This window comes from Microtus oregoni, unplaced genomic scaffold (assembly GCF_018167655.1).
Source record: "Microtus oregoni isolate MIOR12 unplaced genomic scaffold, Mior012 000016F_ref0000370, whole genome shotgun sequence".
NCBI lineage: Eukaryota > Metazoa > Chordata > Mammalia > Rodentia > Cricetidae > Microtus > Microtus oregoni.
In genome coordinates this window covers 1,655,539-1,671,130 of record NW_024543075.1, presented here as the reverse complement: position 1 = coordinate 1,671,130, position 15,592 = coordinate 1,655,539, and the positions used below count along the sequence as shown (strand labels likewise).

At 46.6% G+C, this 15,592-nt stretch overlaps 1 protein-coding gene across 4 annotated transcripts in view; it reads right to left on the bottom strand.

Annotated features, from left to right (window-relative positions):
* Cars1 (cysteinyl-tRNA synthetase 1) overlaps positions 1 to 12,764 on the bottom strand; it is a 53,435-nt gene extending 40,671 nt beyond the window's left edge. The window contains exon 1 of one of the 4 annotated variants that reach the window (XR_005975794.1): positions 12,652 to 12,756. Coding sequence is in view for 2 of the 4 variants with exons in the window: in XM_041667073.1 (XP_041523007.1) it covers positions 12,652 to 12,676 (25 nt within the window). In the remaining 2 variants the exon portion in view is untranslated. Of the gene's footprint in view, positions 1 to 12,651 lie in introns of all 4 variants that reach the window. The other 3 variants (XM_041667073.1, XM_041667071.1, XM_041667074.1) reach the window with 3 other exon arrangements.
* Positions 12,765 to 15,592: the final 2,828 nt, after the last annotated feature.

The following is a 15,592-nucleotide window of genomic DNA, read 5'->3' as shown; positions in this document are numbered from 1 at the left end:
ACCCATCCAACAAAGACAAACACAAGAATCAACACCCAGACCTATAATCGGATGAGTGAATGGCTGTGTAAGAATACGTTTAGTAACAGAAAGGGGAATTCGGCACCAAGAGAACCCCGTGATCTACAACAGCAAGACCTGAACATTCCAGCTCAGCCAAAGCACAAGAAAATGATCTTCAAGATAACTTTATGAAGATAATAGAGGCCTTTAAAAAGGAAATGAAAAACTTCCTTAAAGAAATTGAGGAAGAGACAAACAAAAAGGGAAAGAAATCAATAAATCCCTTAAAGAAACCCAAGGAAAAAACAAACAGGTGAAGGAAATGGCTCAAGACTTCAAAACTGAAATAGAAACAATAAAAATACAAACTGAGGGAATTCTGGAAATGGAAAATCTGGGTAAGCGAACAGGAATTACAGATGCAAGCACCACCAACAGAATACAAGAGATGGAAAAGAGAATCTTTTGTTGAAGACACAGTAGAGGAAATAGATTTATCAGTCAAAGAAAATGTTAAATTCAAAAGATTCCTAACACATACATCCAGGAAATCTGAGACAGCATGAAAAGACCAAACCTAAGAATAATTAAAATAGAAGGAGGAAAATCCCAGCTCAAAGGCACAGAAAATATATTCAACAAAATCATAGAAGAAAACTTTCCCAACCTAAAGAAGGACATGCCTATAAAGGTAGAAGAGGCTTACAGAACATCAAATAGGCTGGACTAAAAGAAAAGTACCCCCACCACATAATAAAACACTAAACATACAGAATAAAGAAAGAACATTAAGAGGTGCAAAGGAAAAAAGGCAGACTTATTAGAATTATACCCGACCTCTCAATGGAGACCCTAGAAGTCAGAAGGGCCTAGACAGATGTTTTGCAGGCCCTAAGAGACAATGGATGCCAGCCAGAAAGACTACTAAACCCAGCAAAACTTTCAACTACCATAGATGGAGAAAACAAGATATTTCATAACAAAACCAGATGTAAACAATACCTATTCACAAAGCCAGCCCTACAGAAAGTACTAGAAGGAAAACTCCAACCCAGGGAAGTTAGCTGTACCCATTCAAACACAGGCAATAGGAAATCTCACACCAGCAAAACCCAACACACACACACACACACACACACACACACACTCTACCACTCAAAGACAGATATTACCTCAGAGTTATAGGCTGGGAAAAGATTTCCAATCAAATAGACCTAAGATGCAAGCTGGTGTAGCTACCCTAATAATTAACAAAATAGATTTCAAACTAAAATTAATCAAAAGGATGAAAAAGGACATCATTCATCAAAGGAAAGATCCATCAAGACAAAGTCTCAATTCTGAACATCTATGTTCCAAATATACAAGGGCACCCACATTTACAAAACAAACATTGCTAAAGCTTAAAGCACACATCAAACCCCACACACTAAGAGTGGGAGACCTCAACACCCCAATCTCACCACTGGACAGGTCTGCCAAACAGAAACTAATCAGAGAAATAAGGGTACTATGCCGGGCGGTGGTGGCGCACCCCTGTAATCCCAGCACTCGGGAGGCAGAGGCAGGCGGATCTCTGTGAGTTCGAGACCAGCCTGGTCTACAGAGCTAGTTCCAGGACAGGTTCCAAAACCACAGAGAAACCTTGTCTCGAAAAAACCAAAAAAAAAAAAAAAAAAAAAAGAAATAAGGGTACTAGCAGATGTTATGACTCAAATGGATCTAACAGGTTTCTAGAGAACATTTCACTCAAACACAAAAGAATGTATTTTCTCGGCACCTTATGGAACCTTATCTAAAATTGACTACATACTCGGTCACAAAAAAACAAAAAACAAAAAACCAAAACTCAACAGATACAGAAAAATTGGAATAACCCCCTGTATCTTATTGGATCACCACAGGTTAGATTTCAGCAACAACACAAACTACAGAAAGCCCACGAACTCATGGAAACTGAACAACTCTCAACTGAATTACCACTGGGTCAAGGGAAAAAAAAGAAATCAAAGACTTTCTAGAATTCAACGAAAATGAATGCACAACATACCCAAACTTATGAGGCACTATAAAAGCAGTGCTAAGAGGAAAGTTCATAGCACTAAGTGCCCACATAAAGAATTTGGAGAAATTTCACACTACCGACTTAACAGCACACCTGAAAGCTTTAGAACAAAAAGAAGCAAACACACCCAGGAGGAGGAGATGGCAGGAAAGAACTGAGGGCTAAAATAAATAAAATAGAAACAAAAAGAATAAAAAGAATCAATGAAACAATACAAAGAATCAATGAAACAAAGAGTTAGTTCTCTGAGAAAAAAAATCAACAAAAAAGACAAACCCTTATCCAATTTAGCTAAAAGGCAGAGAGAACACCCACATTAACAAAATCAGAAACAAAAGGGGGGACATGTCAAACACTAGAAATCCAGAGAATCATTAAGGTATACTTCAAAAACCTATACTCCACAAAATTGGAATATCTAAAAGGAACGGACAATTTTCTTGATAAGTACCACAAACCAAAATTAAATCTAGACCAAAAAACAAACAAATGAAAAAAAACAAAAAGACAATTTAAACAGACCTAGAACCTCTAAGGAAATAAAAGCAGTCACTAAAAGTCTCACAACCAAAAAAAGCTCAGGACTAGATGGTTTCAGTACAGAATCCTACCAGACTTTCAAAGAAGAGCTAATACCAATACTCCTTAAATTGTTCCACACAATATAAACAGAAGAAACATTACCAAATTCTTTTTATAAGGTTACAGTTACCTGATATCCAAACCACACAAAGACTCAACAACAAAAAAGAATTACAGACCCATTTCTCCCATGAACATTGATGCAAAAATACTCAATAAAATACTGGCAAAGAGAATTCAGGAACACGTCAAAAATATTATCCACCATGATCAAGTAGGCTTCATCCCAGAGATGCAGGGATGGTTCAACATATAAAAATCTGTCAATGGGCCGGGCGATGGTGGCGCACGCCTTTAATCCCAGCACTCAGGAGGCAGAGGCAGGCGGATCTCTGGGAGTTCAAGACCAGCCTGGTCTACAGAGCTAGTTCCAGGATAGGCTCCAAAGCCACAGAGATACCCTGTCTCGAAAAACCAAAAAAAAAAAAAAAAAAAAATCTGTCAATGTAATCCACCATATAAACAAACTGAAAGAATAAAAGACATTATGATCATTTTGTTAGATGCTAAAAAAGCCTTTGACAAAATCCAACACCCTTTCATGATAAAGGTCTTGAAGAAATCAGGAATATAAGGAACATACCTAAACATAATAAAAGAAATATACAACAAGCTGACAGCCAACATCAAATTAAATGGAGAGAAACAGAAACTCAAAGCAATTCCACTAAAATCAGGACCAAGACAAGGCTGTCCACTTTCTCCATTTCTATTCAATATAGTACTCAAAGTTCTAGCTAGAGCAATAAGACAACAAAAGCATCAAGGGGATTCAAATTGGAAAGGAAACTATTGCTATTTGCAGATGATATGAGAGCATACATAGGTGACCCCAAAAGTTCTACCAGGGAGCTCCTACAGCTGATAAATACCTTCAGTAATGTGGCTGGATACAAGATTAACTTTAAAAAAATCAGTAGAGCCGGGTGATGGTGGTGCACGCCTTTAATCCCAGCACTCGGGAGGCAGAGGCAGGCGGATCTCTGTGAGTTCGAGACCAGCCTGGTCTATAGAGCTAGTTCCAGGACAGGCTCCAAAGCCACAGAGAAACCCTGTCTCAAAAAACAAAAAAAAAAAAAAAAAAAAAAAAAATCAGTAGCCCTCCTATATACAAATGATAAACAGGTTGAGAAAGAAATCAGGGAAACAACACCCTTTACAATAGTCACAAATAATATAAAATATCTTGGGGTAACTCTAACTGAGCAAGTGAAGAACCTGTATGACAAGAACTTTAAGTCTTTGAAGAAAGAAATTGGAGAAGATATCAGAAGATGGAAAGATCTCCCATGCTCATCAATCAATAGGATCAACATAGTAAAATGGTCATCTTACTAAAAAACAATCTACAGATTCAATTTTGATCCCCATCAAAATCCCAGCACAACTCTTTACAGACCTTGAAAGAACAATACTCAACTTCATATGGAAAAACAAAATACCCAGGATAGTTAAAACAATCATGTACAGTAAAGGAACTTCCAGAGGTATCACCATCCCTGACTTCAAGCTGTATGTATTATAGAACTACAGTAATAAAATCAGCATGGTATTGGCATAAAAATAGACAGGTGGACCAATGGAATCGAACTGAAGACCCTGGCATTACTTCACACACCTATGAACACCCGACTTTTGACAAAGAAACCAAAATTATACAATGGGAAAAAGAGAGCATCTTCAACAAATGCTGCTGGCATAACTGAATGTCAGCATGTAGAAGAATACAAATAGATCCATATCTATCACCCTGCACAAAACTCAAGTTCAAGTGAATCAAAGAACTAACTCAAGATAAATCCAGTTACACTGAACCTGACAGAAGAGAAAGTGGGAAGTAGACTTGAATGCATAGGCACTACTTCCTGAATATAACAACAGCAGCACAAACACTTGAGATTGACAATTAATAAATGAGACCTCTTGAAACCAAAAAGTTTCGGGAAGGCAAACGACTCTGTCAATAAGACAAAACAGCAGCCTACAGAATGGAGAAAGAGCTTCACCAACCCACTGCCTCAGAGAGGCTAAGTAACAGGAGGTCCCAAGAAGGGATGCATGGATTTCCCTAGGAAGGGGAAATACAAGGGATATCCTGGGTAAACTGGGGGCGGGGGTGGTGGAAGGTGATGAACATGAGGGATCAGGTGGGGTGGATTGGCAGGATGGAGGGAGAATAATGAAAGAGACGTCTTGGTGGGGGATGGACATTTTGGGATGGGGAGAAACCTGGTGTCAGGGAAACTCAAGGGAATCCACAAGGATGACCCCAGCTAAGACTCCTAGCAATAATGGAAAGGGTGCCTGAACTGGCCATCTCCTGTAATCAGTTTGGTAACTACTCTAATTGCAGTCAGAGAGCCTTCATCCAGTAACCCATGGAAACAGATGCAGAGATCCACAGCCAAGTACCAGACCAAGCTCTGGGAGTCCTGTTGAAGAGAGAAAAGAATTGTACGAGCCAAGGGGGTCAAGGCCACCACAAGGGAACGAACAGAAACAACTAACCTGGACTCAGGAACTCACGGACTCCGTACTGTTTGGTTGAAAGCATCACCTCAGCTCCCTAACGCCCCTTTATACAAAAAGTCCAGATTGTTTGGCTGGGAGCTTCACCCCAGCTCCTGGAATAAGCTCCCTCCCATGGGAGTTGCCTCAGTCTAAAGCCCGCCAAACGGTGACCACTCCTCAGGGAGGATCAAGAAAGTCCACCAAACAGTAACCCCCCTCAGGGAAGGTCGGGACTACTCCAACAGGCTATTTAAACTGACCCCCCCCACCCCAGAGAATGAACACGTGGTCTCCATGTTTTGCATGGTCTCCCCTTCTCTCTCTCTTCCCCTCTCCATGCTTCCCCGGGGCTACCTGGGAGCACTCCACTAAACATGGACATCTTTAATTCGATCTAATTTGGTTTGATTGGGATTATTTGCATCAGCAGAGAGGGGAGAGGCTCGTCTAAAGAAAACGCCTAACATGTACTGACAGCTAAAGAGTCCACATGGGACCAACCGAGGTTCTCTACATATGTGTGACAAGTTGTATAGCTTGGTCTATCTGTGGGACTCCTTGCAGTGGGATCAGGGCCTTTCCCTAAAGCTTTGACTGGCTTTGGGGAGCCTATTCATCATTCTGGGTTGCTTCATTCAGCCTTTAATACAAAGGAAGGAACTTAGTCCTACCTCAACTTAATATGCCATGCTTTGTTGACACCCTGGGAGGTTTGCCCCTTTCAGAACAGGATCAGAGGAGTGGATGCAGAGGCAGAGTGGGGGGAACAGGAGGAGAGGAAGGAGGGAAAACTGTGGTCAGGATGTAACATAAGAAAAAAAAAAGCAAGTGAAGCAAGTCAGTAAGCAGCCCCTCCATGACCTCTACACAGCCACTGCCTCCAGGTTCCTACCCTGTTTTGAGTTCCTGCCCTGTCGGCCTTCAGTGATAGAGTGTGAGCTGACAGAACCCTTTCTTCCCTCAGGTGGTGTTGGTCATGGTGTTCATCAGAACAACAGGAACCCTAAGACACTGCAAGCCCTGCTGCATCTTTTTTCACCTGAGCCATTAGCCCTCATGTTCCCTCTAAATAACAAAACCCCCCTGCTGACAGGACCAGAACAGTGCTCTTAGGTCTTGTCCCCGTGGTAGAAGTCAGCGGGGAGGATATCTCACCACATACCAGATGTCTGGCTGTGTGTGTCTCTGAATGGAGAGGTAACGATCAGGCACTGCCCCCCAGACTCAGCTTCCTATGCTGGGGTAGAGCAAACAGGCAGCACCAGATGGAGCCTGGCCCCAGCGCACAAATGAGCAGCACCCAAGCCCATGTCCCAAGGATTTCATTTGCTGAGGGACTACAGGAAAGGCCTAGGCTCATCCCTCACAGACACCTTCCTACTCTGACAGACTCGAGTGGGCAAGCACGTGCTGATGACCTCCCACTCCGCCAAACCCCAGAAAGCCACCCGAGCCATTACTGCCAGGAGATGACGACTCAAACAATCCTACACCCTTGCAGAGCCTGCACCTCCCTCCTCTAGTTCCTTTTTCCCCTGCTATGCCTGGTGCACACTGACTGGCCCAGACCACAGCTCCTGGACCAGACAGCCGAGTGCAAGCAGGGACATGTGTTTCTTCCCAAGTTACTGGAGCTTCATGGGACGGAGAGGTCCAGAGAATGAAACATGAAGTTACAGCAGAGTGGCCGTGCCAGGCCCAGGACAGAAGCCTCCTCCAACTCTCAAGGTGGACACAGCTAAACACTGGCTCTCCAGACATCCCTAATAGTGACCGGATTAGCCTGATGGGTCCCCACCGACCTTGCTTCCTCTTAAACGCACAGAGCCACCTTTCCAGGGGACTCAAAAATAGCCAAGGCGCTATGCAGCCACAGGAGCCCAAAGCTTCACAGTCCCCTTTAGACCAGAGCATCCCATCCAACCAGCATCTGGACCTAGATCCCTCACCACAGTTCCCCGCACAGCAGTATGGGCCCAGCCCCCCCTCACTTGCGGGTCTCCTTACAAACCAGGCCTGCAGCCCAGCATGGCCTTCCCTGCAGAGAAGGACAAAGTCTATCTCTGTCTCCCATAAATCTTGCCTCACACAGGCCCCAGGGATTGCACCTAAGGTTCTTTTGGGAGGTATAAGCGTCCACTGTCAGAGCCTCGCACTCTTTCTCCCTGTGCACCGCCTCCTCCCCTCACTGCCTGCCACTCTCCAGCTGCTTGGCTCACTGTGGTCTCTCCAGCATCCAGAACTCAAACTGGACTTTTTCAGACACTTGGCAAAGCTGTGAGGGCAGGACTGTCAGAGGGCTGGCACTCTAGTTGTATCTTTGGGGCTCACTGTGCCTTTCTCAGGAAGGACCCCAATACAGAGCCAGCATTGGGGATGGCTAGCCTTCTCCCCCATGGATGGCTTCTCTGGAGACTGCTACCCAAAGAAGGGTACTTTTCACTCAGACCTGCCAACTGCCACATAATGCCAAGCAACAGACAGACCCCATCCCTGCAAAGGTGTTAGGGCGAGCTGGGGACTCCCAAGAGCCAGTTCTTCCAGCTCCCGTGCCCAGTTTCAGCTTCCCTCCCTTCTTCAAGCATGTGGCTCTCAGGACACCGCTGTGGGCTTTGAAGATCAGCTTCTTGTCCTAGGCCCTCAGCCACAGGTGAAGGAGCAAGGTGTGTCTGTTGCTCTCCAAGGAGGGCCCTCCAACTGCACACTTGTGACTCTGCCACCATGCCACTTATGTGAAATTAACAGGATATCCCTTCCCAGATGAAGAGGCTACGCAGGGAGGAAGGCAGCCCCTGCCTTGCTTGGCAGTCCCTGAGCGCCACCAAGACAGGCCCAGGAATACCCCCAAACATTTACTCCCTCCTTGTGGTCATCGCTTCTCTTTTCTACTCTAGGCACCCACCAAGTTCCCTAATAAGTAGAGCACCCACACCGCCCTGACAACTGCAATGCTTTAGAAAGTAGGGAAACAGCCCGTGGAAGGCACAGGCCGCAGGATGCTCAGGGAGATGGGCCTCACCCGCAGGCTGAGCACCTGCCCTCTTCAGACTGAACCACACTTAACACCACCCACCTTGTAAAGCCTCGGAGGCTAAGTGCAATTACACTTACAGAACGCTTTACAAACCTCTGGCAAAAAGCCAGCTGCCCTGCTTGCTGTCATTACTGTAATTGCTCCTGCATTATGATGACTGTAATCACTGAAGAACTCCAGAGGCCCCCTGGAGGAATGTGCCAGACCACAGGATCCCAAAGGCTCTGTGTGGAGCAGCCCAGACCACTGTGAGGGAACAAAGCCCAGCCAGGAGAGCAGGGTATCTGAGAAGTGTGAGGAGGTCCTTCTGGGAAAGGGAGCTGTGCAGATACTCCTGGAGGAACAGGTCAACTTTCTCGGGGGAGCTGGTTAAGTCATCCTCCAGTTGTTCATTGCTTGACAAGAGAATTCCTCCCAGGCCCACTCTGCAAACTCGGCCTCACCAGGACTTCACCCATCACACACCATGCCAAATTACTCTGCCTCTACAGAAGGGCAGGCCACCACCAGGTAGATCTGCAGCTCATCCCCTGAACACACAAAGAGCAGAGCATCTGATGGTGGGACTGTCCCAAAGGTGGACAATAACTAACACAGCGTATAGAGTCTTTACCAAACAGTCACTAGATTGCAAACGTCTGTGTACTCAGCATAGTGAAGAAGCCACATCACTTCAAATGACCCACAGTCCTAACATGTGGAAGGACAGTGGCAGCATCTGGCTGGCTCCTCCGGCATTTCCACTGTCTCTGTCCCCTTTCCTCCCTAGGAGCTCTCCCAGGTACAGTGGAAGAAAGCATGCTTGGAGCAGCTTCCTAAGCTCCCAGAGGGTAAGCCTCAACTGGAGGGGGCTACTTTGTCACTTGCTCCTGACCCTCTCTGCCTGTTACTGCTGCTATTGCTAAGGGCCCCTCAAAGCTCTCACCTTACAGATGTTCCAACAATACCGATAGCTGCAGATTGCTCCCTCCCAGGAACAGCATCCCTCAGCTTCCTCTAGCTGCTCTTATTTCTCCCATCTCACATGTTCCCTCTGGGGTTCCCATCCACCTTGGCCGCCAAGAGCTGCACCTCAAGACACTGGAAAATGCTCAACAGTCACGAGAAGTTACTGCCATAAATGACAGCCTGGGAACATGAGGGCACAGCTGAGCAAGTATTTGTAGTCTTCAAATGGGTCCATTTTGTTCTGCTCGCCTACCTTCCCATACTTGCTTGGCAACAGGAGCCAGCCTGACCCCTCTAAGAGAACCTACAGAAGAGCGGTAGCTGAAGTCCCTGCACCAAGGGATACCTGGCCCAGTCTCTGGTTGTGGTAACAGCAGATTCAATGGCTTCACCGCTATGGTCATCAGGATGCTCATCTGCACAGGAAGGATCCCAAGGAACACAGACACCATTATGGCTCTGCCAGGACTTATGCTGAGACAGACTACGTGTCATGGTGTGATTATAAAGACTATCTGGTTAAACTAGGGGAAAAATCAGGTTTCCGAGATGAGCTCCAACTACCAGAGGTCCTGAAATCAGCCTGCCCACTGTACCCCGTGTTACCTAGAGCTTGGGCCATCTCTGAGGAAACATGAAGGAAAAATCAGTTGCTCAAATGCTCCCAAGCCACAACTAAAGACCATCTCTGGAGTGCCTGTTTCCAGTTCCTGAGTGGTATTGTGTTGTCTGGAGACAGGATCTCATGTAATCCAGGCTGGTCTCAAACTGGTGTTCCCCCTGCCTCATCTCCCAGAGCATGAGAATTACTGGTGTACACCCACACACAGCTTTGTTGGATTTGTCCCAAGAGGTCATCTTCTCTGAGTTTCTTTTCCCTGTTTTGTTTGTTTGAGACAAGGTTTCACTATGTATCCCTGACTATCCTAGAACTTACTACGTAGACCATGCTGGTCTTAAATTTGCAGAGATCCTCTTACTTCTGCCTCCAGAGAATTAGAATTATGAATGACAGGCACATGCCATGACACCCACCACCTCCTATTCCTAGACTTTCAAGGAGGCTGACTTTGGATCATCTTCCCTAAGGATGTGTGCATCTCCCTTGTGTTCTCTCTCTGGTTTTTCAAGACATGGTTTCTCTGCGTAACAGCCCTAGCTGTCTTGGAACTCACTCTGTAGACCAGGCTGGCCTCGAACTCCAGAGATCCACCTGCCTCTGCCTCCTGAGTGCTGGGATCAGAAGTGTGCACCACCACTGCCCAGTCTCCCTTGTGTGTGATCTACGTGGAGATCTTATTTCTAGTATCTTGTTTCTAATTTGGGGCTCATGGTTCCAGAGGGCTAGATTCCATAACCATCATGATGGGGAGCATAGCAGCAGGCAGGCATGGCCCTAGAGCAGTAGCTGAAAGTTCACATCTTGAGACACAAGCAAGAGGCAGTGATGCCTAACTGGGAATGGCAGAAGCTTTTTGAAACCGCAAAACCCACCCCTAGGGACACACTTCCTCCAACAACACTACCTCTTAAATCTGCCCCAGCATTCAAATACACGAACCCATGGGGGCCATTCTCACTCAGACCACAGCAAACAGATATTTTTATTTAAAAGCCGAAGAGGAAGCTGCATGTGGTGTCACAGTATCTGTCATCCCTACACAAGAGCTGGAGGCAGGAAGATCATTTATCAAGATCAAGGCCAGGACAGACGGTGGTGGCATACACCTTTAATCCCAGCACTTGGGAGGCAGAGGCAGGTGAATCTCTGTAAGTTCGAGGCCAGCCTGGTCTACAAGAGCTAGCTCCAGGACAGGCTCCAAAGCTACAGAGAAACCCTGTCTCAAAAATAACCAAAAACCAAACAAACAAACAAAAGATCAAGGCCAACCCTGGCTATATAAAACCCTGTCTCAAACAAACAAATGCCACAGAACCTCATTTTTGACAGGCCTGATTCTTACACACCAGGTACCATTCCAAATCCTTCCTACAAACTCATTCAACGCCTACACCACCCTCTGAGGCAGGAACCATTTCCTGTATCATTGTGAGTATGGATGGGCATAGTTGTCATCCCAGACCTGTTGGGCAGCTCAGGGTGGAGCTGCTGGCCATGCTGCTGTGTTACAGGAGTCTAGGTGGACGTCTAAGATCTGCTCTGGGTGGTGGAAACAGCTGGAATCCAGACACACCAGTTGAGTGGAAGGCTGGAATACGAAGGAAGGTACCACTGTCACTAGGCACAGGCTAAGCGGCCATGTCACCTGGGTGCCCCACACCACTCAGGCGGTCAGAAGCACCCATCTAAAACCCAGGACAAAAGAGCACCACAGAGCACCAAAGAGATCTTGGTACACCCTGGTGGCAGGCAGCTGAGAGGTCAGAGCTCACATCTAATTTCTGCCTGTATCACAAAGACTAAAACCTACACCAAATATTCGGCCTTGGAAAGCTTGCTTCTGACCTTTCAGGATCTGTTCTTTCTAGAACTTTCTTTCTGAAAAGACAATGAGAAAAGACACTTCTGAGATATGCTAAGGTTCAGGTCTCCCCTTGGGTGACAGAAGTGACTGCCTCTTGAGGGAGCCTCCCAGTAGGCAATAAAGCAGACAGTGATGCTCTGACTAGACAGGTATGTCCCTGTGGTGACTGCTGGCCACACTGGCGATTAAAGCCTTCATAAAGCCCCAAACTCTTTCATGTATGTGTACACGGAGCCCTTGCTTCCTCTGCCCTACTTCCCTAAGTACTAACCTTGGGTGCCCTTCCGCCCACCTGCTCGGGCAGAAGACCAAAACAATCTTTGGGCCTCTGCCTCACCCCCAAAGTCCAGCCAGGGCAGGAGGATGCGAGGTGAGGTCTCATCCAGGCACCAGCTGGAGACAGGCTATTTGATACAGGATCATCTAAGTATTCAAGGACACCTTAACTTTAACCCAATCAAGAAACTGAGGCTGAGGAAGGGATAGACTTATAGAACAGAAGTCAGGTCCCCACTAAGCAGATACTCTAGCTTCATGGAGTCATGGCAGTCACCCTCCAGGTCCTGTGGCCTGCCACTGCCCATTGAGAGCTTGGCCATACACAGAGCGTTGGTCTGGCACTGTCCACTTGGGTCATGACTGCTCCCAGAGTCTTACCCAAGGACTTGTCAGCCCGGAGTCCGGGGTTGGCAACTACCCACTCGAGTCGCAAGTCAGCCCCAGATCCCTGGCTTACCACTGCTCACTCCAGTTCATGCCAAATCCAGATCCCTAGCCTGCCACTGCTCACTTGGGCCATCACTGTTCCCAGAGCCCTGGCCTGCCACAACCCATTTGGGCCAACGCTATCCTCAGATCCTTAGTCAGGACACTGCTTCTTGGGCCATTGCTGTCCCGAAAGCCCCAGCTTGGCATTGCCTACTCGGGTCATGCTAACCCCACAGTCATTCCGCGCCACTCACCCTGCTCCGCGGAGGAACCTGCCATCTCTGGGAATTCCAACCCGCGTCTGCGGCCACAGACTATTTCCAGAATCTGATGCAACAGCGGCGCCGGAAGTCCTGCCCTACCAGTCGTCTTCCGGGAACGTCCCGTAGCTAGGCAACCGCGGCTACGCTGGCGTGAGGCAAGATGGGAGAATACTTTGGCACCGAATGGCTAAGCGGGCAATAAAGCACAGACCCTGGCCATTGCAGGAAGAGGACTGAGAGTGGCCGAAAGAGGAACTGGACGAAGCGAGGGATTGGGAGGGGCGAGGAGCTGGGAAGAGGGGCGGGGTGAAGCGAGTAGAGGGGGAAGGAGGCGCAAGGGAAAGGGCGGGGCAAGGAACCCAGCGAGTGAGGGGCGGGGCGAGGAAGATGTCATTCTCTCCAAAGGAGACGCCCCAAAAGGCCACAAACCTGGAAACAGGCCCCTCCCTGATACACACTCTCCCAAAACCTTTCCTGTATATATGATGTCGCCTCCCCCCTCCCCTTTTTTTTTTTTTTTTTTGGTTTTTCGAGACAGGGTTTCTCTGTAGCTTTGGTGCCTGTCCCGGAACTGGCTCTTGTAGACCAGGCTGGCCTCGAACTCCCAGAGATCCGCCTGCCTCTACCTCCCTAGTGCTGGGATTAAAGGCGTGCACCACCACCGCCCGGCGCCTCCCTTATTTTAAAAACATAGCCAGAAAAAAGAAGAAAGAAAGAAACACAGGGGGCTGGAGAGATGGCTCAGAGGTTAAGAGCATTGCCTGCTCTTCCAACGGTCCTGAGTTCAATTCCCAGCAACCACATGGTGGCTCACAACCATCTGTAATGAGGTCTGGTGCCCTCTTCTGGCCTGCAGGCAACACACAGACAGAACATCGTATACATAATAAATAAATATTTAAAAAAAAAATAAAAAATAAAAAAAGAAAGAAACACAGCCAGCTGGGCTGGAGAGATGGCTCAGCGGTAAGGGCTGCTCTTCCAGAGGACTGTGGTTCAAATCCCAGCACCCACCCACATGGCAGCTCACACCTCTCTGTAACTCCCGTTCAAGGGGATCCAACACCCTTACATATATGCAGGCAAAACACCAATGCATAAAAAATAAAAATAAATTATGTATATATAAAACCCCAGTACTTTGTACAATGAATATGTCAAAATACAAACAACAAAACCAAAAAATGTAGCCAGCTACATAGTGAGACGGCATATCAAAATTTAAAAAATAGCCGGGCGGTGGTGGCGCACGCCTTTAATCCCAGCACTCGGGAGGCAGAGGCAGGCGGATCTCTGTGAGTTCGAGACCAGCCTGGTCTACAAGAGCTAGTTCCAGGACAGGCTCCAAAACCACAGAGAAACCCTGTCTCGAAAAAAAAAAAAGAAAAGAAATTTAAAAAATAAAATTTCTGGGTTTTTTGTTGGTGGTGGTGGTGGTTTTTTTGTTTGTTTGTTTGATTTTGTTTTTAAGATAGGGTTTCCCGCCGGGCCGTGGTGGCGCACGCCTTTAATCCCACACTCGGGAGGCAGAGGCAGGCGGATCTCTGTGAGTTCGAGACCAGCCTGGTCTACAAGAGCTAGTTCCAGGACAGGCTCCAAAACCACAGAGAAACCCTGTCTCGAAAAACCAAAAAAAAAAAACAAAAAAAAAAGATAGGGTTTCCCTATGGGATGGTCTGGCTGCCTGGAACTTGCTCTGGAGACCAGGCTGGCCTCGAACTCACTGATCTTCCTGCCTCTGCCTCCCTAGTGCTGGGATTAAAAGCATGCCCCACCACAACCCGGCTAAAATAAAATATTTAAAAAAGAAAAAAAAAAGCTCTGTTTTGAGGTTGGAGAGACGGTTCAGTGGTTAAGAGCACGGCTGCTCTCCTGGAGGACCCGAGTTTGAGTTCTAGTAGTCACATGACTGCTCACAACCGGTTGTAACTCCAGATCCAGGGGATCCTACACCCTCTTCTGGCCTCTGTGGTGACTTTGCATGCATGTGGTCAAAAAAGCATATGTACAAGCACAACAAAACAAAAATATACAAATAAATCTAAAAGAAAAACCCGTATGTATCTGGAAACCATGCCCTAATCCTAGCAACTCAGGAGGGAGAAGCAGGAAGTTCAGGGATTTCAGGACAGTCATGACTACATAGTGAGAACCTGTATAAATATAATACAGGTATCAATATAAATAGATAGATAAACAAACTGTGTGTGTATATATATATATGTGTGTGTGTGTGTGTGTGTGTGTGTATTAAACTGATCAAAACACATATTGCTAACTTCTACAACTTTCTTGAAAAAGCATCATATCTTTAGTACCAGTACTTTATTTTCTGTTTAATTTTTTTGAGACTTTATTTTTATTTCATGTGTATAGATGTCTTTCTGGCATACATTTCTGTGCAGTGCCCAAAGAGGCCAGAAGAAGGCAACAGACCCTCCGTAACTGGAACTGGAGGAACCAGTGGGTTATAAGCTGCCACATGAATGCTGAGAACCAAACCCAGGTCAACTGGAAGAACAGCCAGGCTCTTAACTGCTGAGCTATGTTTTCAGCCCTGTGGCACCAGTACTTTCAAAAGTAAAGCCCAGAGCAGGGTAGCGGCATGTGCTTGACATCCTAGCACTTGAGAAAACGAGGAAGGAGGATTGACGCAAATTTGAGGGCAGTCTGGGCTACACAGTTTGAGGCTAGCATAAGCTAAGAGTGGGACCCTGTTTTAAGAATTAAAAAGGGGAGGAGGACTGAAGAAATGGTTCAGCAGTTAAGAACATTGGCTGCTCTTCCAAAGATCTTGGGTTCAATTCCCAGCTCCCACGTGGCAGCTTACAAAAAAAAAAAAATCCAGTTCTAGGGGATATGACACCCTCACACAGACATACATTCAGGCAAAAACATCAGTCTATACTCATAACATAAAAACAAACTGTTA